This window comes from Melitaea cinxia, chromosome 15, assembly GCF_905220565.1.
Source record: "Melitaea cinxia chromosome 15, ilMelCinx1.1, whole genome shotgun sequence".
NCBI classification, from domain to species: Eukaryota; Metazoa; Arthropoda; class Insecta; order Lepidoptera; family Nymphalidae; genus Melitaea; species Melitaea cinxia.
In genome coordinates this window covers 10,461,089-10,481,589 of record NC_059408.1, presented here as the reverse complement: position 1 = coordinate 10,481,589, position 20,501 = coordinate 10,461,089, and the positions used below count along the sequence as shown (strand labels likewise).

Sequence of the window (20,501 nt, the reverse complement as noted above, 5' to 3'; positions counted from 1 at the left end):
ACGAGATCATCCTAGCATCTTTTAAGGGTGGAAAAAAAATGTTTTTTCCTAAACTGTTACTGTGATTATCTCACAATAACTATTTTTATTTAAAATTCATTTTCAACCCACTTTAAAATAAGGAGGTTTCTTAATTCGACCGTATATATATTTTATGTGTGTTCGCATCCCAGAGGAATCGAGGGGAACCTATGAAAATTGTAGTGGCGACTCGCGCGTTTGCTAATTTTCTTTCATCTACTTACGTTGTATTTGTATATTGTCGATGTAATATATTGAACTCGGTTTTTTACATTTGCTAGCAAACACAATTATGTGATTTTATGGATATAATTATATTCATCTTCACATCACATCAGCCTATCGCAGTCCACTGCTGGACGTAGGCCTCCCCAAGTCCTTATACAGCCCCCACTGCTTTTGTCCTGCGACACGTCCTGCGACAAAGGTGACCAGCCCACTGCCACTTCAGCTTGCTTATTCTACAGGCTATGTCGGCTAATTTTGTTCTCTCGTGGATAGTCTCATTTCTGATCATATTTTTAAGATAGACCCCAAGTATAGTCCGTTTCATTGCACGCTGAGCGACTTTGAACCTGTGGACTAGTCAGGCACGACGCATTGCTCGAAGAACTTTGTCTTCAAGCATTGCGGAATGCTCGAAGTGAAGACTCTGCGAATTCTTCCATACGCCGCCCAGCCCAATTGAATCTTCCTATTGACTTCCTTCTCAAAATTGTTTCCGCCTGGTTGAATTGTATGGTCTAGGAAGACATAATCCTGAACAACTTCGAGAAGGGTGCCATCGACCGATACCGGTCTCGGTATGATTTGTTTTGTTAAACATAACTTTCGTTTTATTCAAGTTCATACCGAGACCCATTCGTCAGGAGGACTCATTGAGACCGCCCAACATTTGGCTCAGCCCCTCCAACGTCTCCGCAACGATGACGATATCGTCGCCGAAACGAAAGTGAGAGATATATAATTTTTGTCACAAGTTATTTATTGTTTTGCAACTGTAAATTTTAAACAAACGTGACAAAAAAGACCTGCACAAACAATATTTAACTTTTGTTTTATAATTGAGTAAGTAACTCCTTTTTGGACAGTAAAAATTAAACAAATATAGTAGTAATAAATTATTTATTATTTAAAAATTAATATCACATCAAAATAAGTCATAAAAGTAATCGAGGCCCTGCCCGAGTTCCCATATTGCGACACCAGTACCAAACTCGCGTGCCAGTTCCAGTCTCTTTTGAATTGAGTATAGTGTGGGGAAAAATATTTTCTTTGTACCCTGTGATGTCCTGCAATTTTTTTTTCTGATTTAAAATAGGCTCGAAACTAATTGGCGGGTAGTTTGAATTTAAAGTGACAATTACTTCATCACACATTACATCGAAAACATGATTTACACTGTTGAAATTCATAACTCCGAATGATTGAACAAATGAACATTATTAATATTTATAGATACAATTTTTTAAACATCAGTTGACAAGAAAATGATCATTGTTAACAATTTACTATGTATAAACGAAGACGCCGCGTTGGCACAACGGTTACAGCCATGGATTGTAGTTGTTACGTCGGCGGTTGCGGATTCGATCCCCGCACATGACGAACATTTGTATTGGCCATACAGGTGTTTGCCGTGGTCTGGGTGTTTGTGCAGTCCTTGTGGGTCTCCCCACCGTGCCTCGGAGAGCACGTTAAGCCGTCGGTCCCGGTTGTTATCATGTACACCTGATAGCGATCGTTACTCATAGTAGGGAATATATCCGCCAACCTGCATTGGAGCAGGGTGGTGGATTAAGCTCTGATCCTTCTCCTACATGGGGAAAGAGGCATATGCCCAGTAGTGGGATATTACAGGCTGAAGCGAAATGAAGTTAATTTTATTGCTTACTTTATTTCTAGGTAGTTTTCGGCAGTATTATTACTGTATGTGAGAACTTGATTGGCTTTTGCATTTTTTAGTAGCTCTATGTACTCCAACCCCACAATTGGTCCTCCTCCATTAGCTGTGTACGAGTTGCCATAAAAATTCAAACCCAATAATATTTTTGATCTCTTAGATGGGTTTTCTTCATTGTCAATTAATTTTTCGAGACAAATTCTCATCCAATTCAAAGGTGCATTAGGTCCTAAAAAGATAATCATAAAATTAGCACAGTAAGGAAATAAAAACTAATGGTAAATTTCACCATAAGATGGGATAGAAACCTGTTATATCACCATACAATATGTTTAACACTACATAATGAACCGACATAAGTTACAGAAAAATTATAGTTAATTAATAAAATTAGATAATAATGATTAAGATATAGAAAAATGAAATAAAGATACAAAATAGTTCAGGGATTGTCATTACATTTTTTTTTTTATTTATACTAACATGGACCATTTTTAAGAGTGCTTGCTTTCAAAATTTTACATAAAAGTTCCAAAATCACAATATTAATTACTAAATTATGTAATCTTTACATGTTACATAAAGCTAATGTAAACAGTGAGCACCGTAGGCATAGCATTATGTTTTATAACAAACAATGTTACAGTACATACACCATAAAACAAAATACTATCTATAAACAATATAATAACTATACTAACAGAATGTTTTAATATTATTCCATAACAGTATTCCATAAACTTGAAGTTTTACTTTTAGTCAAAAAATACTAATTAAATTTAAACATATCATTTTATTATAGCTATTAAATTATATAATTATTTTCAACATAATTAAGGTAAAAGCACTAATGCTCGACACTGAACTAAAAGATGACATTTTCGAAAAAATCTTTTGTACTAAGAAAACTAATAATTTATATAACATTGCTCCTGATGTTAAAGACACCTAGTGCCATCGATGATACATGCACAAAAGCTTGCGTACATTGTCAGAAGCAAATTTTAAAATGGCATTAGTTGATAACAAACAATGTGAGCAGGTTGACATTAGGCGCGTAATTCTTAGCGTTTTTATTAGTGCAAGCGACTTTTGAACAGGTATGATTTTGTCTTATATATATTATTTTTGGCTATTGTTGATTTTGATATTATAAATGTATGAATTTATTGACTTATTAGGACCATTACCTTGCTATTTTAGTTTGTTTTTGTATAAATTTTAAGTAGTGTTTACTATTAGTACCGCAAATTAATCAAAACCTAATAGATGACACATGTGTCTTCTACTAGGGTTACATCGAACTGAATTTGTTTGCTTATTTTAATGCAAATTGAGCCTTTCTGTTGTAAAAATAAGGTTTATGTCTGAGTTTCGTTTGTTTTACACTAGCCTAACTAAAAGAAGACAGTGTCAACTATTAGGGTATACTAGATGTCAACTATTAGTATTCCTTAATGTCAGATTAAGTTTCAAGCACGATGCCGCCAATAAAGGGAAAGGTAGTGTGTATCATTTGGTCCCATTTAAGCTTATTTGAGATCTAACAACTACTTTTCGAGTTATATCTAATAATGCGTTTTTACTTGATGCTTTTTTCGTCGACTTACGTTGTATTATACCGCATAACTTTTTACTGAATGTACCGATTTTGATAATTCTTTTTTTGTTGGAAAGAAGATATCCCTAGTTTGGTACCATGATAAGGAAACCAGCGTCTGATGATGGAATCCCAGAGAAATCAAGGGAAACTCTCGAAAATCCGCAATAACTTTTTACTGGATGTACCGATTTTGATAATATATTGTTTTAAATTTCCATGGTTCTTAATAATCTTGATAATTTTTAATTTAATCGAAAGCTGATGTTTATCATGTGGTCACATATAAATTTTATCGATATCTGATAACAACTTTTTGAGTAATCTTTGATAACGCGTATTTACTTGACTATATTTTCGTCTTCCTACGTTGTATTACTTGTCGATGTAATTGAAGTTGGTTTTTTTCGTTTGCGAGCAAATACAAGTATTTATAAAGCACAAGCTGTGCTCGGTTTTGATTTCAAAGTATTTTTTGTTGATATGTTTTGATAAAACATGTGGTGTAGTGGTGTTATAGTCATGTCTACTATTAGTGCCAATTGATGTCTATTGTTGGTGGATTTGATTTTTGATGCTGTCATCTTTTAGTATCTACGGCAAACCTAAGAAAAATGTAATTTTTAGTTAAAAATACGACAGTTTTAAAATATTTTATATGAAAAACATAATTTCGAAATGTTACTCTCAACAGTAAGAAAAATTATAACTATATTTTTTTTTAGAATACATTTGATTTTTGACAATGAAGTTTGATTTGTCCTTAAAGTGTCCAGCATTAGTGCTTTTACCTTACACTAATATTTAATGAAAATTATTCATTTTAATCATACAAAAATAACCAACAGGTCAATAATATTACCTCAAATGGTTTACTTCCACATAATACTTACCAGGTTTTTGTGGATTCGAAAAGTCATATGTCATGACTGACACAGCTTGCACATAAGGATAGATTTCATTGAATGCTTGTATGAAGAATTCATCACTGGGATAGCCTCGGAATGGGGGATACACCAATATTAGACTCAAATCATCTTCATTCATTTCCAAACCTGAAAGGAATATGAATAAAAATTTATAAACCAAAATATACTTACTTTTTGTCAGGTATTATTTATATATGGCTTTTTAAAAAAAATATTCCATTAATTAAACTAAAACTATTTAATTAAAAATTAATTAAAATTACAGTGGACACGTCCGAACAGAATTACATGCTCTGGATTAATCACCGATTTAATTCTAATTAAACTTTCTCAAGACATATGATCCCAAAGCATGAGACAACGTGAGAAATCATTTGTTATTTCTATTCCGCTGATTAAGCATTTACTTCTATTGTTCTCATGCTTTGGTCCAACATAACTAGATAGGCTGCAGCTCAATCGGGAAATCTTAAATAATAAATAAATAAATATCTTATAACATACACACATGGTCGTCTGTGCCTATGGTAAGCAACTTAATGCTTGTATTAAAGGTAACAACTAACTATTATAATGACATATTTTTTTTATAAATATACATAGAAATAATACATATATAAATATACAAATACAAATATTACACCCAGTCTCAGGCGGGATCGAACCCACAACCCGCGGAACAGAAAGCAGGGCCATTACAAACTGCGCCAAAGTCAATTACATCATTTAATATTTATTCATACTACTTCTTTTTCATATGTATACTATTTATATTAGATATAAAGCAAGATAAGGTTTCTTTTTCTAAAATAAATAGGGTAGCCATAATTTAAAAGATATTTACCAAATTTCTGCACAAATTTTACGGATTTATCAATATATTTCCCAATTTGGGACATTATTTCCAACACAATACCGTCAAACTTCCACTGCTTACAAACTTTTTTAATCTCATTAATGAGAGCTTTCTGCTCTGTCATCGATGTGGGCTCCATAAAAAATGCTTTTAAATCAGCTGGTTGCCAATTTTCAAAGAGCAGTCTTGGTATAACTGTAAATGGAAATTATAGTTTATTGTTTTTTAATTAATATAAAGGTTAATTGAGAATAAAATTAAATGTATTGGTAAAAGTTAATCGTTAAAAAATATGTTTAATGTATAATGGACATACTTTTTACATTAGTACTGGAGCTTTTTTGTCTAACAGTTTTCATCCACGCATGATCTACATCATGTAAGCCAGACACTATATAAATATTTGGTGTTTGCCGCCGAACCTGTAGCCACACTGGGGAAATGTAGTCAAATTTAGGAGCCCACATTTTTGCCACATCATAGCCTTTACTATTCCACTGAAATAAATTGGTTTACATACTATAGTTATTTTTTTAACTTTTATTCAATGTTAAAACGTGTTATAGTACCTATCCAAGTGATTAAAATATTTGTAAGAATACATAGTTTTCAAGTGTAGCGTTAACTTACAGGTGTAACATAGCCCAAAACCGTATTTTTAAAGCTTCGTAAAGAAGTATCTTGATGGTAAGTAGCATGGTACTTAAGAATATCTTTGACGTATGGTGTCTCAACAACTAATTTTCGATCTAGAACATTATTTTTCCTAGAACCTTCTTGTGGTTTCACATTTTTTTGATTCTTTTTATCAACCGGTGGAGATAAAGTACAAAGGCACAGACTTGACAATAGTAATAGTTTTAATATTAGAATTACACATTTCATCTTAGACATTAAATAATACAAAGTGGTAGGGATAATTATAAAAGAAATGTATAATAAAAACAATTAAAATTTACACCGGCACCGGAACGCTTAAAAATGTTGACATCACGTTGACATAAAGTATTTAAAATTTGACATTTCAATTCAATGTTGACGCCAGAGAGACGCTTAATTTTAAATTTAAGTATATCGTAGTTTTTTTTAGCGGTGGGCGTTATTTAACGTAATCGGTTTCAGTAACTAGTTACGAAGCTAATAACCATATACGTAGTTTCGCCGATACGAATGTAACGATTATTTTACGTACGCAGTTTTTTTGCGTACGCAGTTTTATCAAAAACTTGACACAACGTCCAGCGCATAAGCGTTTTGCCTAATAACCACAGAACATTAAATACTCTAGGAGAAGAATAACGACTTCCTAAATAAAAGGTTAAGACAGTATTGCTGCGCGCCATCTAGTGGTAGCCCAGAACAACTGCGTGAAGGACGTGAATAGGGCGGGAACTTTGAAATGCATAATGTGGCGGGAACTTTGAAATGCATAATCAAAACTATTTTTTTCTTTCAAGTGTACAATAGAATTGCTTATCTCAAATTAGCATTACAAAACAATATTAAAATTTAAAAATTAATGACCTATGTAACATATTATGCTAAATTGACATAACTTGATTTCTGTTGTACAACCAGAAAAAAATCGGTATTCATTAATTTCCTACTTTACTAAATATTAGAAAAAAACTCAGGAATTATGGTACTTTTTTATTTCAGTAATTTAAGTATGTATAACCAAATTAGTTACATAGTCCGATATAAAATTAAGTGCATTTGTCCATGTTCGTAAAACGACTTTTAACTTGTAGGTATTCAGCAAAAGGAACTTCATTCCAAACGGTTTTTTATTTATGTTTTAAAATGTCAATTTTTCTTTTTAACGAAGCCTTTGAAGCTTCCTCTGAGAACTCACGATTTTTTAATGTACAGTACCTCTTTATGCAAATATATGAAATATTTTCTATAAAATAACTGCGATTTTTTTCCCAATGTACTGGACAAGCCTTTAAAAAATCGTGATCGACCGATTCTTGAACCTTATCTACTACTTTTTTAAGCACATGCTTTTCGTGTCCTATATCTTTAAGCATTCTGTTTATCACCAAAGCACAGGATTCCACATAATTTATAATATTTAAATGAGGATATTTTAAGCTCTGCTTTTCGGAATTGTATTCTTTAAATTGTAGGAATAAATGTTCTACTAAACACTTTTCCTTGGAAAATAAAATGTTATTACAGCTAGAGCAACTACAATCAAGTCTTTTAATTAAAAATCCACAAACATATGCACATGCCTGAGCTTCACCACTTGATGTTTCAGCATTACATATACTTTCAAGTTCCTCAGACAAATTTGAGGAATATGAAAAACTCTGTTGAGTGGAAGTTGTATAATTTGTGCATAAGTTTGTGGATCTGGTCAATACGTCTTTATAATTATCAATTATGGCTTCGCAGTAATCGCTCTCGCAATTCCCAGTGCTTAGGTGAGCTAGGTTGCTTAATATTGATGTTTTTAGTGCTGCAATAAATTGACCAGCGGTAGGATTGTAGTTTGCACCACAATTACTCCGAATGCAACCAAACAGATTTTCTAGTGGGTCCTGCTGTAGCCTGCGGGTGGCAAGACTTTGAATATTTGAATGCTTATTACGGAGTTTATTCCATAATAGTTCAATTGCATTCAGAGTCCACACCCATCCTTCTTTTGAAGGTGGTGTACGTGTGCTGCCTACAAATTTTGAAGTATTAAAAAATATTTTCATTTTCTTAAATAACGTGAGATGTGGTGTGGTTTGTTTCAAATTTGTAGCATGTATTTTCCCGCGGCGCAAATCTTTAGAGTCGCTGTTGACAGAATCAAAAAGTTGATCCATGTTTGATATGACACCTGCAGTTACAGCTGCTTCAGAAGTCAATACTCCTGAAAATATAGTGAAAATGTATTTAGAGTCTTAGATGTCTTTATTGCTTGATGAATAATAAAAAAACAAGGTTGTGATAATAGATTGAAATAATATTATCATAACAATACCTTCTGAAATTTTTGCCATCATCCCAGCAGCAACTGTATGACTCAACGTTTGTGCTGCCAGCTTAACCTTCATTTTTTGCCTGCTGTTCGGATTGAGGTGTTCTAATTTTAAGGCAGGAGCAAAAACAAAATTGGGGTTCTGGTTGTCCAGTTCATAAAAAGTTTTTATGTGGCTCCATTTTGCAACTCCTAAAATAAAGAATTTCATGTAATATATCTTCTAAATAGATAAGATATATAATGATAAATATTCTCACTTCTTATACTATTTTTAATTCTTACCTATTCCACTTTTGTTGCTAGATGTTATTTGTGTAGTGCACTGGATATCATATTTCAGAAATAAATTTCTGAAACACTTTAGAAGATGCGGTGGGTCATACATACTGATAATCTCTATATTATCTATATTAATTGAGGGTTTTTCGGTAGTGGCACCCAAGATGGACAAAGCTCGTCGATTTACCCCATCCATATCGCAAACCATCACCGGTATGTTAAGACCTGCCGCACGACATTCACGTATTATCTGCAAAAAAAAAAACAACTGGCAATTAATACAATACATAACCTGCAGTTTACGCAGTCATCATCATTAGCCTTATTCCGTTTACTGTTGTACATAGGCCTCCTTCAATAAACGCCAAGACGGCCAATCCCCTGCCACTCCCATCCAGCCCAGACCGGCATAAATTAAGTTTTCACAGTATCTAAAATTATTATTTAACATCTATGTTTCAAATTAGTTTTGCTAAATATGTCACCCATGTGCTGTGCATCTGCTACTTCAGAAAGATAACACTGGAATATAGTTCTGAGTTGTATTTGTACAACTCAGAACTTGTAATTGTTGTGTAATAACATACCTCTTTTATCAAGACTGCTAATCGGTCTGCTGTAACATACTCGCTTGATAAGTAATAAGCCACAGGCTGCTTAATCCTCTTTCTAATGCCAGCTAACATAAATACAAGAGCGTGTGATGCTATTTGTGGTGATCTGCCTTGAAGTCCATGGTCTTGAAAACCTTCTATTATATCTGTCTTTCGGTTGTACATGATATTTTTTTTTATTGACATTTCATCAAACATGATAATGTATTCATTGTCTGATGCAGTTTGAAGTTCTGCTGTTCTTTTTAAAACAGAAAAAATACATTCGTTAACTCCAACTTTAAGGGAGAATTTGCTCAAAAGAAATTTTAGAGTAGATTCAGATGGTAGACAAAATAACCTTCTCAACAGTCTATAACACGTTGGTGATCTTTTATATAATCTGAGAGCTGTTACTTTTTCTTCAGTAGTCCATCTCCTTCCTTTAGTTTTTTTTTTTACGTTTTTGATCTGTGCTTGCAGCAACAAGGCAAATGTAGGAGTAATATTTTTCATCAACATATCAATAGACTTGTTTTTATGTAATACTTTTAACATGTCTTTATTTTTCAATGTTTTTATTCTATTTCGCAGTTGCCAAATATGTTTTAAATGTTTCCTGCATTTTGTCAACAGATATTGTTCTTTTGGGGTTTTAGGTTGCCGTGTTGGTGTCTGAGATAGATGGTTGATTTTACTCAAAACATTATTTTCTGCACATGAAGCATATGACACATGCGAAGTCCCAGGTTGAGGTTTAAGTCTAGGTTTTTTCATGGTGGGTACTGGTTTTGGTTCAGAATAGCAGTTGGTAATGTCATTCAATACTTTCAGATGACAATGTGATGGACCTGGTTGAGGTTCAGTCTGAAATTTAAATAAATAAATGTTGTAATAATAGTAATAATAATCATATAAACTTACTTACTTACTTACTACTACCACTGCAACAATAGTTGTAATAACAAAATAATCTAACATCGGGTCACCTTACTCACCAACAGGAACACAATACTGCTTTAAAACAGTATTATTTAGCTGTGGTCTTCACTGGCTGGCTAATCACAGAAAAATTCATAAATCCATTTTAGCATTATTGAGTAACAAGTTTTCAAACATTGTCATAAACTTTTGCATTTGTAAAATTAGTATGATTCACGATTCAGACTGTAATATCCCACTGTTGGGCATAGGCCTCTTCCCCATGTAGGATAAGGATTGGAGCTTAATCCACCATGCTGCTCCAATGCAGGTTGGCGGATATATTCCCTACTATACTATGAGTAACGATTGCTATCAGGTGTACATGATAACAACCGGGACCGACGGCTTAACGTGCTCTCCGAGGCACCAGAAAACCCAGACCACGGCAAACATCTGTATGGCCAATACAAATGTTGTCGTGTGTGGGATCGAACCCGCAACCTCCCGCGCAATAGCCAATCACAATCCAGTGCTGTGACCGCTGCGCCAACGCGACGGCAGCATTATTTATTTAAAAATTTAGTAGGATATCCCTTAAACTAGCTTAAGTTCTGAACCAACAGACAGAAAGTCTATTGCTTTCCATACTCCAAACATTTTGACATGAAACTACTACAAACAAACCTACTATGTGAAATTTCAAATGACTTTATATTGTTTATGTTAAATATTATAATAACACTAGCTTCTGCGCGCGACTTCGTCCCTGTGAAATAGGATCAAATCTGTCATATATACTTATGATTTGTGCGAAACTAACCTTTTACGCAGCGGAAGCTCTCAAAAGGATAAAAAAACCGATTTTGAAACATTCTTCATTGGTGCTACGCTTCTAATGGTCCTAGCGTGATTATATATAGCCTATAGCCTTCCTCGATAAATAGGCTATCTAACACTGAAAGAATTTTTCAAATAGGACAGTAGATCCTGAGATTAGCGCGTTCAAACAAGCAAACAAACAAACAAACAAACTCTTCAGCTTTATAATATTAGTATAGATTAATTATATACCTCTTTGATGTCATCTGGAACAGCAAATCTGTGAAGCTTCTTTGAAGTTTCAGGGTAATCACTAAATGATGTCCTTGAAAAATGTCTATTACAGAGCATTAAATGTCGTGTATGAAGTTTTTGCTGAAATTCTGGAGACCAGTGCTCTTTATCAGGAAAGCAGTACTTTGCCCATAATTCACAGCTGAAATAAAATTATAACTATATCAAAATAACAAACTGACTGGGATAGTTGATTGTGAAGTAGAATCAACCTAATATAATAAAACACTGCTCTACTTATGAGAGTAGTGATACATAAAGATAAAATTGCATCAACGCTGCCATCCCCGGTGTGCATTGGACTTTACAGAACAAAATGTTATGACAAATGGCTGATTTCATTTTGTTGTTTGGGGCTGTAGTGCTACTCACAAAAATTAAATTGGAAGATTGGGTGGAAGGCTTCATAGCTGTAGTTTAGTAGCTTTGTTGTTGTAACACATACATCTAGTTCTAGAGTCTAGACTAGATATCACTTGTTCGAAGTCCTGGTACAACTCATACAATGTTCTATATATAATTAGATAATTTATCATAAATTTTATAAATACATACCGTAATGTGTTCGTTATACCGGGTTTAGGAAAGCGAAACAATTTAGTCAGCGAGTCCTCAGCCGGTGAACGTCCGCACTTATAACATCGGCGTTGATTTTCCGCGTTATTTACCGAAGACATAGTCACGTCTTAGTCACTTTTTCGAAATAGGTTCATAAAAATCGTAAAGATAACTCAAACCACACACAAGAGTCACTATCTCAAAATATTTCAATCCCACCGAGTCGAAACAAAAATAAAATTAATATAATAAAATAAAAATTCAATTCTTATAACCTTTTATGACAATAAACCAAAGCAATAAACAAAACAACACATTACACAACGATGGACGCTGGATAAACAAATCCGCCATTTTGATGCTCTGTGTTGCCGTCATCAGTGAATTTTTAATTTCTCGCATTAGGTCCCGATTTTTTTTTACTCTAGCCTCACTTGAAATAGCCCTTGAAGGTATGTCGTTGATTTGACGTATAGAGTCGACACCCCCTGCTAATAACGTAACAGGTTACTAATATTAATCATTACAATACGCAGATACGCTTACGCGTAGGATAAAAGGAGATGGCTATAAGTACTATAGATGCATCTTTGTTTTCGAATATGCTCATGGGATTTTGTACGCAATTGACTATGAGCTTAAGTTTATTTTAATACGCACAGTTTTTTTTAAAGAAATTTTAATTTCGGTCGTGTTTCTTTTTAAATATTTTCGAATTTACTATTTAGCATTAAGTTAAGACAGTTGACGAGTGATTAATTATTAACGATTAATGTTATTGTCTCGTGTTGAAGTATATACTAAAATAGTATGGGTTTTTTGTTGTATTTTTAATTATATGTATGTATGTATGTATTTCGAAAAATAATTAAAAACTGTACATAAAATCAAATGAACTTCTAAATACGCCTGCATCGATTATTATGACTATACAAAAATCAAAAAGTAATTTAAATAACATGTTTTGCAGCCAGTCGTAAGCCTGGATAAAATATGAAGGGAAGTTAATTTAATTATACTATCCATCAATATTAACGTACGTAACGGCATTCGTATATGTTACAAGTTATAACATATAACTACTTCATAACCATAATACAAACAAAAGTAATAAAACGTCGCCGTCCCGTACTGATACTGTATACAAAAATAACTAGTTTCGAAAAATAAGCAGTTTCGAAACTAGTTACGCGTATCCACGAAACTACGTATAACCGATTACACATAAAAGACGTTACGACCCACGACTAGTTTTTTTACAATTTCATAACTTAATTGATATAGGACATTAGCAGAAACACGTGTATATATATATCGTTCCTAATTGTGTTTGCTAACAAACGAAAAAATAGTCAAATAAATACGCGTTATCGAACATTTCTCAAAAAGTAGTAATTAAATTTCGATCAAATTTAATGAGTCTTCAGCTTTTAATTAAAACAAGAATTATCAAAATCGGTATACCCAACGTAGCTCGACGAAAAAATAATAAAGTAATAATAAAAGTAGGTACTTGTAACCAAAATAAATAAAAGTACTTGTAATTTTAAATAAAAACATCGAAATCAGTCCACATAGTCAAAAAATCTGAGGTAATATATATATGTCGGAGATGAAGAAGAAGAAGGTATACTTTTCGGCTTGAAGGTATATTTCTCTTTCTCATCGTCTCAGAGTACTCAGTTTACTATGGGCTTCAGTGGGTAATGTTGACTCAACAAATAAACACAATTCAATGATATCACCAAATTATTATAACACAGGATTCACTTAACAGAAAGATAACTCAGCACGGAAGGCAGGATAGTTATTAGTTAAGGGGGCGAAGACGAACTTCTTAGCATTCGATAGATTCACGGTTCACCGTGCGGGTGCCGAATCCATCGTGTGGCAGAGGGAGTAACTCAGAGCAGTGCCTAGGACTTGCGACCTAGGTGTAGGTTTAACCCTATACTTGACATTGTGTCCTAGCGGATACGTTAATTAAAAAAAAATATTACACCCGTCGGAAGTCACATTATTTAAAACTACACAACTATAATATTGAAGTCGGTGCCAAGTAAAACAATAACTACTCTAGTATCTACTCATAAGTTGTATTCAGTTTTCTTTCATAAATATTGTTTCATTGACTATTAGGTTGAATACTGTTATTATTCTGTTATTGTTTTGACATATCTAATAATATTTTTTATACTTGTTTGTTGTGTGTGTGTTGTTTGTATTTGTTATTGTAGCCAGGTTGTACTTTTATTGTATTTACTTGGCACCAACTTCAAAATTATAAAATATTTATTTAGTCATTTCTGATTAACTAAATCAAAATACGAATTACTTTGTACTATAAGTAAATTTATTTTTCACTTTTTAGTTTCCTGTTTGAAGTCGGTTTATTTTTTTGTTAAAAATTATTTTATTTTACAATTTTTAGTGATGAGTAGACCTAACAAGGATGCTTTTTCTCTTGTGTCGGGGGACCGGAAACATACACAATACACAAGCACAAACACCCAGACAATGACAAACATCTATATGGCCAATACAAATATCTGTCGTGCGCGGAGATTGAACCCACTAACGCCAGCGCAACAGCCGGTGCTGTGACCGCTGCGCTAACGCGTCGACATACTATGAGTAAAGTTCGCTATCAGGTGTACGTAATAATAACCGGGACTGACAGCCTAGCGTGTTCTCTGAGGCTAGGTTGGGAGAACCACAAGGATTAACAACTAGACCGAAAATAAATATTTGTATAAACATAAATATCCACTCCGAGCGGGAATAGAACCCGCGACCGTCGGTGTTTAGGCGCCGCCGACACGGCACTTGCACCATTATATCAAAGCGGTCGTCAAACAGCAAAAGGTAACTGCTGTAAATTGTTGAGAATTTCCCTCGAGTGTTTATGGGCTCCATCATCAAACCTGGTCCTGCGACACAGATGATCACACAGCAGGTAATTGCTATAAATCGTTGAAAAGTTCCCTCGACTATCTTTCGTCTGCATCATCAGACTGTAATGGCACTTATAACTCATACATATGCAAAGTTCTCATCAATAGAAACGAATTAAGTTCAAACAGCAGGTAATTGCTATAAGTCGTTGAAGAGTTCCCTCGACCATCTTTCGTCTCTATCGTCAGACTGAAATGGCACTTATAACTCATACATATGCAAAGTTCTCATCAATACAAGCGAATTAAGTTCAAACAGCAGGTAATTGCTATAAATCGTTAAAGAGTTCCCTCGACTATCTTTTGTCTCCATCATCAGACTGTAATGGCACTTATAACTCATACAAGTGCAAAGTTCTCATCAATATAAACGAATTAAGTTCAAAAACCAGGTAATTGCTATAAATTGTTGAGGAGTTCCCTCTACTATCTTTCTTCTCCATCATCAGATCGACTCTAGACCTTTATTAAATAGTAGTGCTTTATAGTACTTAATGAAAACATGATTAAATTTACTAGTCACCCTTACGATTTTTGAAAGTTTCTCTCGATTTCTCTGGGATCCCATCATCAGATCCTGGTTTCCTTATCATGGTACCAAACTATGAATATCTCCTTTCCAACAAAAAAAGAATTATCAAAATCGGTTCATAAACGAAGAAGTTATCCCCGAACATACATTAAAAAAAAAAAAAATATATATATACGGTCGAATTGAGTAACCTCCTCCTTTTTTTGAAGTCGGTTAAAAATAGTGCATATTTTTGTACTTTAGAAGTGTAAAAATACTATAATGTTTCTGGCAACCTCAGATTGTCAGTAGATCGCAAAATGGCGGACCGGGTGCACGCGTCTACTACACGCATGGTAAGAAAATTAGTTATTTAATATTATTTGGTCGTAATCGGATAAAAAAAGTTGCTTATCATGTAGATGAAATATTTTACTTTATGTAAAAGTGCTTTTTTTGTTATAATACTGTAAAAAGAGCATGTAAAGAACACATTTTTGTGATAGTATCTCCTGATGCACATTGCTAGTCTGGCTACAAATTACGCTCTTTTTCTTATGTAGGGGACGACGGGGGAATTGCGGACACGGGGTAAATACGGACTAACATTTATCTACTCTATACCTACCGCCCGCGTCCCGCCGCCGCGATCACGCGTTACGTTCCGCCATCTTTAGTGCCCACTAAACATTTCTGACAGACGGCTGCGCACACGTTTCAAGGTAATTACAATTTTACATTTTTTGTGATTTTGATGTAATTTTTAGTATTAACTATTTTGAGTGTTATTCAAAAAGAATAGGTGTCAGTAAAAAAGTCATATTTTCTGTCGTTTGCGATGTAAATGACGAGTAAATAGTACAACCATTTTCCTTGATAAATTTTGTTAACCTAAAAAAAATTTTGTTGTTCTTTTTCTAACTCGTTTGGGTCAATTGCGGACAAATGGCCTGGGGTAAATACGGACGTCTGTAATTACCCCATTATTTATCAAAACCTATTATTTTTATATTATTTTTTGTAATTCCCCCATTATCTATCAAAACCTATAGAAATGTTTCTATATTCCAGATGCCTCGAAAATATATTAAGAAAAAAGGACCAACTTACACCATTGAAACTTTACGAAGAGCTGTGCAAGAAATTAAAGAAAAAAAGACTCCTTTTCGACAGGCGGCAGAGAAGTATGGCATTCCCAGAGCGACCCTTTTTGATCAAGTGAAAAAAGACTGTGTTAGTACCATGCCAAAAAGAGGAAAGAAATCAGTTTTTAATGAATCTCAAGAAAACGAACTGGTCGAATTCATTTTAAAATCTTGCAAAGCCTTCCTTGGGATAACAATTCCTACCCTAAGAAAAATAGCATTTGATTTTGCCGCTGCTAATAACATAGTAAATGACTTTAATAAAGATACAAAAATGGCAGGTATGGATTGGTATTACAATTTTATGGCGAGACACCCCAATATATCACTTCGAAGACCAGAAGCTACTTCAATAAATAGAATCACAGCATTTAATCAAGAAGAAACAGATATATTTTTTGAAAATTTAAAAACACTCATGACAAAATACCAGTTTAAGTCAAATTCAATTTACAATGTTGATGAAACGGGCATTAGTACTGTACAACGAAATTCCAGAATTCTCGCACCGAAAGGATTAAGACAAGTAGGTAAATGTACTAGCACAGAACGTGGTTCCTTGACCACAGTTATAAATTGTTTTAATGCTGGAGGTACATACATTCCACCATTTTTTATATTTAAAAGAAAGCGAATGAATGCACTGCTTATGAAGGACAGTAATAGTAACATGGTGGCTTGTGTTTCTGACTCAGGCTGGATAACTGAATCAATTTTCGTTGATTGGCTTCAGCACTTTAAAGCATTTGCAAAACCATCTGCAGATGATCCTATTTTACTCATACTAGACAACCATGAAAGCCATGTTAGTTTGAGAGCTCACGAATTTTGTCGCAAGAATTTTATTCATGTTTTAACTTTGCCACCTCACACATCCCATAGAATGCAGCCTTTAGATTTAACTTTCCATGGCCCACTAAAAACAGCATATAACAGAGAATGTGAATCCTTCATGGTTAACCATCCAGGCACCAAAATTACGGCATATGATGTTGTAGGCCTTTATACAAAGGTTTTTAATAGAATTACAAGTAGTGATAAAGCTATGAATGGCTTTAAGTCTGCTGGAATTTGTCCAATGGATCCAGATAAATTTAAAAACACTTTTGAAAGTTTTGGTGATATTTTTGCATCACTCTCTCCTCTTGAACAACAGTTACAAACAAATAGCAATAATTCAAGACAAAATAAGTCCCACAATGAATCTCAAGTTGTCTGTGATGCTGCCAATGAAAATATTTCTAATCCAATAGAATCTCAGGAAATATTTCAACTTTCTAATAATGACGCTAACTTTGACGATTTAAGATTTAATTTAAGCGAAACGATACATAGTCAGTCTGCATTAGTGAGTGATGTTAGTGAAGCTGGTGTTAATCAAAGTATAACAAGTCAAACTTGTTCATCTTCCTTAATACCACTTAGTAATGTAGTGCAAGTACCAACTCTAAAACCTACTCGTACAAAACGATTAGTAAAAAAAAAACACTCCATTATTTTCACAAGCACACCGGAAAAAGTAAACCTAGAGCAAAAAGAACAAAAGAAAATAGAAAGAAAGAGAAAGAACCTCGAACAAGAAAAGACCAAAACTACAAATAAGAAACAAAAAAACACTAAAGAAAAACGACCAAAGGGTTTAAGAAACTTAAACAATTTTGAATCTGATAAAGAAAATGATGAATATTTCTGCATTTATTGCCAGGAAAAGTATTGTGACCCACCCACCGAAGACTGGATTATGTGTTCAAAATGCGAGAATTGGGCACACGAGAATTGCAGTGCTGGGTCTTCTTCAAGAGGCTACGTTTGTGAATTCTGCAAATAAAACGGGATCTCTTCCGTAAATACCCCACGTTGTCCGCAATTAACCCAGCACTGGTCCGTATTTACCCCAAGAGCTAAGGGTAATTACGGACATATACGTTTTTGTTTTTGATTAAAATTTAATAAATGTTGATTGATCTCATATAATTATTAATGTTGATTTAATAGGTAAATAACTATAGTTTAATAATTAATAAAGACAGACTGATTATTATTAATAGTTTGAGTTTTATTTGTGAATCTGCTTAAGCGTCCGCAATTCCCCCACCTTCCCCTATCTGTGTGGATACACTGTCAAATATGTAGTGAAATTTAAAGCCTAATATCTGTAGCTAATTTGATTGAAAGACGTTTTTTTATGGGTGTAGGTACCTCTTCTAAAACGATTACAGCCAAATCGTCGCTCTCGTTCCAAGGCCGGGAGCCAAATCCGATTTCGATGACAGTGACTCGTCATCTGATGAGTTACAATTTCACCAACCTTCCACGCTTCGAACTAACGTATCGGACAGCAGCTCTCCACCTCCATCATTGCCGTCCTCGTTTGAAAAACTAAACATTCTCGACTCAGATGAAGACGAAAATGAAGATTTGAATGTGGTTCTAGCCTCAACATAATTACAAACTTTCCAGTCTTCGTCATCATTCAGAGGATCTCCATCCATTTTGCCACTAATAACATCATCACTTGTGCCTTCCCCGAGACCAACCGCTTTGGGAAACTATGAACAGCTACCATCACCATTTAGTATATCTAGTATATCACTACGATCCATCGCACCGAGAACCTTTGAACATGTGCCTTTGTCACTAAGCATACCGTCACCTGCAACTGCTACTCGGTCTAAAAAATCTAGAATTCTAGTAACAAGGAGAAAGCTGCAAAAAAATATCAAGAAACTAGAACTCAAATGGACTTGCAAAAAATTCGCTGGTGTAGGTGAAATTGAAGACGGTTTGATTGAGAACTCGAATACGGGATTAACACCTATTGAGTACTTCAAGCTATTTTTCTCCGACGAAGTCATCTCGCTTTTAGTGCAACAAACTAACATTTATAGTACACAGATAAGAGGTACGTCAATAAATATTACAGAAAATGACATAAAAGATTTTCTAGCCATCATAATACTAATGGGGATTATTAAAATGCCAGCTTACACAGATTATTGGTCGACAAAATACAGGTATAACAAAGTGGCTGATATTATGCCGTTGAAAAAATTTCAAATAGTCAGGAAGTATTTGCACTTCAACGACAATATGTCTGATGATGGAGACAGGTACCACAAAGTGAGACCACTCCTTCACATGATTCGTGCAAACTGCTTAAAGGTAGAAGAAGAAACGCGATTCAGCATAGATGAGATGATGGTGCCTCATAAAGGTACCAGAGCAGGAACTCGTAAGCAGTATATTAAAAATAAGCCCAAGAAATTGGGCTATAAAATATTTGTACGGGCAGGTATCTCCGGTATCGTATATGATTTCCTTGTCTACGGAGGAGAAGATACTTTCCGATTTCACACATTTACCACCGAAGAAAGCAGCATGGGGTTGGGAGCAAAAGTTGTCATTGCCTTAGCACAATCCATTCGCCAACCTGCATGTAAAGTTATGTGCTTTGATAACTTTTTTACATCGATTGAGCTTTTGACGCATTTACGAAATTAGTACGGAATATTTTCCGTAGGGACAATAAGACAAAACAGATTGCGAGGAGCAGAGAAAAAGCTCCCAACAGATAAAAACTTAAAAATTAGGGGCCGAGGATCTCATGCCCAAGTAGTTTGTAATAAAAACAAGGTTGTTGTTGTAAAGTGGCACGACAATAAATGCGTTACAACCGCAAGCACCTATCTAGACTCTCAACCTGTTCAGGAAGTTTTAAGGTACGATAAATATGAAAGACGGAAAATACCCGTGTCTTGCCCAAACATAGTGAAACATTATAACATAAATATGGGAGGCGTAGATCTCTCGGACATGTTAATCGCTTTATACCGAACACCATTCCGCGGACACCGTTGGTACTTACCCCTATTTTCACAAATGGTGGACATTTGCATTAATAATGCGTGGCTTCTTTATAGACGTGACCTAAAAGGTTCAAAACCTATCGCACTTAAAAAATTCCGAATGGAAATTCATGAGAGCCTCCTCAAGTTTAGGAGAACTCAGGCTATAGAAAATGAGAGCTTAGCTCAAACAATAAAGAATCCGCGGACTGAAAGACCTTCCGATGCCATACGATATGATCAGGCTGGTCATATTCCAACCTACTCAACAAAAGGACGTTGTAAGTATT

General features: G+C 34.4%; 2 protein-coding genes and 1 long non-coding RNA gene across 3 annotated transcripts; 1 reads left to right on the top strand and 2 right to left on the bottom strand.

Annotated features, from left to right (window-relative positions):
• Positions 1–1,131: 1,131 nt before the first annotated feature.
• On the bottom strand, positions 1,132–6,207 carry LOC123660321 (chitinase domain-containing protein 1). Its single transcript, XM_045595424.1, has 6 exons — positions 5,940–6,207; positions 5,626–5,806; positions 5,298–5,504; positions 4,418–4,579; positions 1,916–2,153; positions 1,132–1,313 (listed from the first exon to the last, which is right to left on the bottom strand). Exons 1-6 carry the CDS (start codon positions 6,201–6,203, stop codon positions 1,172–1,174), a joined length of 1,194 nt encoding a protein of 397 aa, XP_045451380.1. The 5' UTR covers positions 6,204–6,207; the 3' UTR covers positions 1,132–1,171.
• Positions 6,208–6,946: 739 nt separating this feature from the next.
• Positions 6,947–12,217, bottom strand: LOC123660362. Its single transcript, XM_045595457.1, has 6 exons — positions 11,754–12,217; positions 11,157–11,340; positions 9,156–10,028; positions 8,572–8,818; positions 8,290–8,478; positions 6,947–8,178 (listed from the first exon to the last, which is right to left on the bottom strand). The coding sequence occupies exons 1-6, from the start codon at positions 11,873–11,875 to the stop codon at positions 7,097–7,099; spliced, it is 2,697 nt and encodes an 898-aa protein (XP_045451413.1). The 5' UTR covers positions 11,876–12,217; the 3' UTR covers positions 6,947–7,096.
• Positions 12,218–15,528: 3,311 nt separating this feature from the next.
• LOC123660363 lies at positions 15,529–16,573 on the top strand. Its single transcript, XR_006744177.1, has 2 exons — positions 15,529–15,577; positions 15,785–16,573. It is a non-coding gene; the product is annotated as an uncharacterized LOC123660363 (long non-coding RNA).
• The last annotated feature ends 3,928 nt before the right edge of the window (positions 16,574–20,501 follow it).

Coding starts and splice junctions, on each gene's coding strand:
- LOC123660362 (XM_045595457.1), bottom strand. CDS start 11,875: ATGTCTTCGGTAAATAACGCGGAAAATCAACGCCGATGTTATAAGTGC. Junction 11,341..11,753: donor GGTATAACGAACACATTACG/GTATGTATTTAT, acceptor ATTTTATTTCAG/CTGTGAATTATGGGCAAAGT. Junction 8,479..8,571: donor TAGCAACAAAAGTGGAATAG/GTAAGAATTAAA, acceptor TCTTTATTTTAG/GAGTTGCAAAATGGAGCCAC.
- LOC123660321 (XM_045595424.1), bottom strand. CDS start 6,203: ATGTCTAAGATGAAATGTGTAATTCTAATATTAAAACTATTACTATTG. Junction 5,807..5,939: donor TTTTGGGCTATGTTACACCT/GTAAGTTAACGC, acceptor AATTTATTTCAG/TGGAATAGTAAAGGCTATGA. Junction 2,154..4,417: donor TTCGAATCCACAAAAACCTG/GTAAGTATTATG, acceptor TTATCTTTTTAG/GACCTAATGCACCTTTGAAT.